Source organism: Apus apus, chromosome Z (genome assembly GCF_020740795.1).
Source record: "Apus apus isolate bApuApu2 chromosome Z, bApuApu2.pri.cur, whole genome shotgun sequence".
Lineage (NCBI taxonomy): Eukaryota > Metazoa > Chordata > Aves > Apodiformes > Apodidae > Apus > Apus apus.
In genome coordinates, this window is record NC_067312.1 from 77,809,262 (window position 1) to 77,812,165 (window position 2,904).

The 2,904-nt window shown below is 54.9% G+C and overlaps 1 protein-coding gene across 1 annotated transcript; it reads left to right on the forward strand.

Moving 5' to 3' along the window:
• The first annotated feature begins 262 nt into the window (after positions 1-262).
• TOMM5 (translocase of outer mitochondrial membrane 5) lies at positions 263-1,613 on the forward strand. Its single transcript, XM_051643465.1, has 2 exons — positions 263-459; positions 1,137-1,613. The coding sequence occupies exons 1-2, from the start codon at positions 339-341 to the stop codon at positions 1,169-1,171; spliced, it is 156 nt and encodes a 51-aa protein (XP_051499425.1). The 5' UTR covers positions 263-338; the 3' UTR covers positions 1,172-1,613.
• The last annotated feature ends 1,291 nt before the right edge of the window (positions 1,614-2,904 follow it).

The window sequence follows — 2,904 nt, forward strand, 5'->3', positions numbered from 1 at the left end:
GGGAAGGTTGCAGCTGGGGCACTGCCCGGGTTTCTGGGAGGCCGCCCCGTCCCGTCCCGCCGGCGTATCAGGCCCCTCCACAGCCCCGGCCGGAGGACGTGGCGGGTGCCCCTGCAGCGCCTTTCGCGGCGCCTGACGGGCCGACGGAGCCCGCACGCGCGCCCCCCCTCGCCCCCCCCTCCGCACCGGCCCCGCGCCCCGTCCCCCCCAGGCCCCCCCGCCGCGCCGCTCGCCCTGCGCACGCGCCCTCGCCACAGCCCGCCCTGGTCACGTGGGGCGCTGTGCCAGGGCCTTGTCACGAGCCGCAGCGCGGGTGCGGGGCGCGCGCGGCGGGCGGGATGTTCCGCATCGAGGGGCTGGGGCCCAAGATGGACCCCGAGGAGCTGAGGCGGAAGATGCGCCGCGATGTCCTCGCCTCTGTCCGCAACTTCCTCATCTACGTGGCGCTGCTGCGGATCAGTAAGTGCTCGGGGCGGCGCAGGCCGCTGGGCACGGCCGCGTGGCGGGGCCTGCGACCCCGGGGCGTGCGGGTCGCCCCAGCCCAGCCTGGCCTCTTGTTCGCCTCAGTCTGTGCTTGGGCGGCCTCCTGGCGGGCGCTGTGTCCGCCGAGGCAGTCGGGGAGAGCTTCCGCTGCCCGGTGCGGGGCCTCGTGTCACGGTGGCTCGGCATGTCCCCGGGAGAGCGGGAGGGGCTCCGCGGGCTGGGGGGTTTGAGGCGCTTGAACCGCTGGGCTTGGGCGCGCAGCAGTGCTGGGATTGTCCAGAGCACCACAGACCAGAGTCATGTGTCTCTGAGAGGCAGTGCCAAAGTGTGCTGCATCAGGGGCTCGCATCGCTGCTCCTTTCTGTTAGTGAACGGCGTCAGTTCGGGTTACTCTTCCCCCTGCACACCGAGGCTCCGGCCTGTAGCACCAGCAGCCATGGGGGATTCGCTCCTTGAATCACACTGTCTCGCTTGTTAAAGCAATGATGCAGGAAGAAAAGGGAGAACGTGGGAGGCAGACGGTGGTATCTCACCCACAGTCGGAATATTTTATATGCTATGTAAATTTGCTGCAATTCCATCCCAGACTCACTGCAGAATTCTTACTGCCTTTAACTGGGTTAAGGTCATGCTACTTCATTTTCTCCTTTCAGCTCCTTTCATCCTGAAGAAGCTGGACAGTATATGAACACTTAAGAAGATTCAGTACATGAAAACATTAAATGGACTGTAGCTGCTTCCACCGTGTGTTAATTACAGTGTGCCAGAGGCAGACAACCACTTCTAAAGGGTTATAAAACGTTTCACTTAATTATATCTGACCTGAGGATGGTGGCCTAGTTGGGAGTACAGGGAAGATCTCTCTTGTCCCTGCAGGTGAAATATGGTCACAGAATATTCTCTAGCCATGACTAGTGATGGAACATTTCTTGTGCTGTTTTTAAAAAAAGCCCATCTCCATTTTGTATAAAGTGTGAAGCGCTGGCGAGTTGCTCTGTTATGCAGCTACCTCTGAACTGCCACGTGCTATGGCTGTCAACCCTGCTGAGCCTGTCTGAAAAATTAAGTCTTTAATGAATCCACAAGCAGTTTGTTTTGAAATAAATGGAATAGCAGTTGTGTCACTTGAATCTTGTAGTGATTTATTTTTAATAATTATCACCTAAATTGCACATCCTTGGTGCTGTTTCCCTGTCTCTTGTCTAAGGGTCACTCCATAGGCTCACTCACTCCTCCTTGAAAATTACCTTGTATTGAGGAAGAGTAAAGAGAGCAAAGAAGACAGCAGGCAGCATGTGTTTGTCAGGTTGCTAAATGTGTAGCAGCTGAGCTGTGATTCTGTTGGAAGCTGGATGAGGGACAGATCTGGGATGAGTAGGGACAAACTGCACTGTAAGGAGTGTATGTTGGCTCTTGGCTTCCAGCCTCATCATTGTACAAAGGACCCACCTGCCCTGATAGCCCATTCCCAAGACGGGCAGAGGTTGGAAGTGCAGTTCCTGAATGGCAGGCTTGGAAAGTGGGTAGCAATTTGGAAGCATAACCAAGTAGTTAGGAGAGTTCTTACCAGTGCTGACAAGCAGCCCTGAGGCCTCAGATGCCCACAGCAGTCAAAATAACCCAGTCCTATTCAGTTCCTGTGTTTTATAGAGAAATGGGTTCAAGGATATTCCTGTGCTCATTTACTCGGGTATGGTTGCAAAATGCAACAAGCACAGCTGAATATGTTGTTGGGATTTTATTACCCAGTTGAGAAATACGGGTAACTTCGTGATGGTGGGAGCAGTGAGACAGGTTAAAGAGTCTCTGCCTGTGCCAGCCATGATCTTCAGCCATCCCATCTTCTGCTCAGCTGTGAGGAATGGGACACTGCTGCTGTGCAGGGTCAGAGGCAGAGCAGGAGAGTCCTCAGGAATTAAAGGGGGGTGAAGGTTTCCAGCAAGCCAATTTCCTCCTTGAAATCCTGTACCTTTTTTGTCCACTTTCCAGCATGTTTCAAGGCCTAATACAGGTGACCTGCCAGCAGCTCCACTTGCCTCTTAGTCTTGGAGAAGGCTGCTAGCTCGAGTGGGGTTGAGCTGGCTGCTGGGAGCTGTTCTGGGCTCTTAGGAAGTTGCTTTCAGGCATGTGGAGAGTTGAAGCCATCCATTTATTAAAATAGGAGAAAATAAATTGTTTTTCGTGTGGCTCTTTTTCTGCTGTATCTGATAACATCAGGTTGGATGGAGCTTGGAGCAACCTGGTCTGGTGGGTGGTGTCCCTGCCCATGGCAGGGTGGTCGAACTAGATGATCTTCAAGGTCCCTTCCAACCCAAAGCGTTCCATGATAAGCCAAGCAGCTGCCTATTTCTCCAAGGAGGACAGAGAGAGATGCAGCAGGAGTGAGAGGGGGGTGTCGGGCTGTAGTCAGTCCCGTGGCCA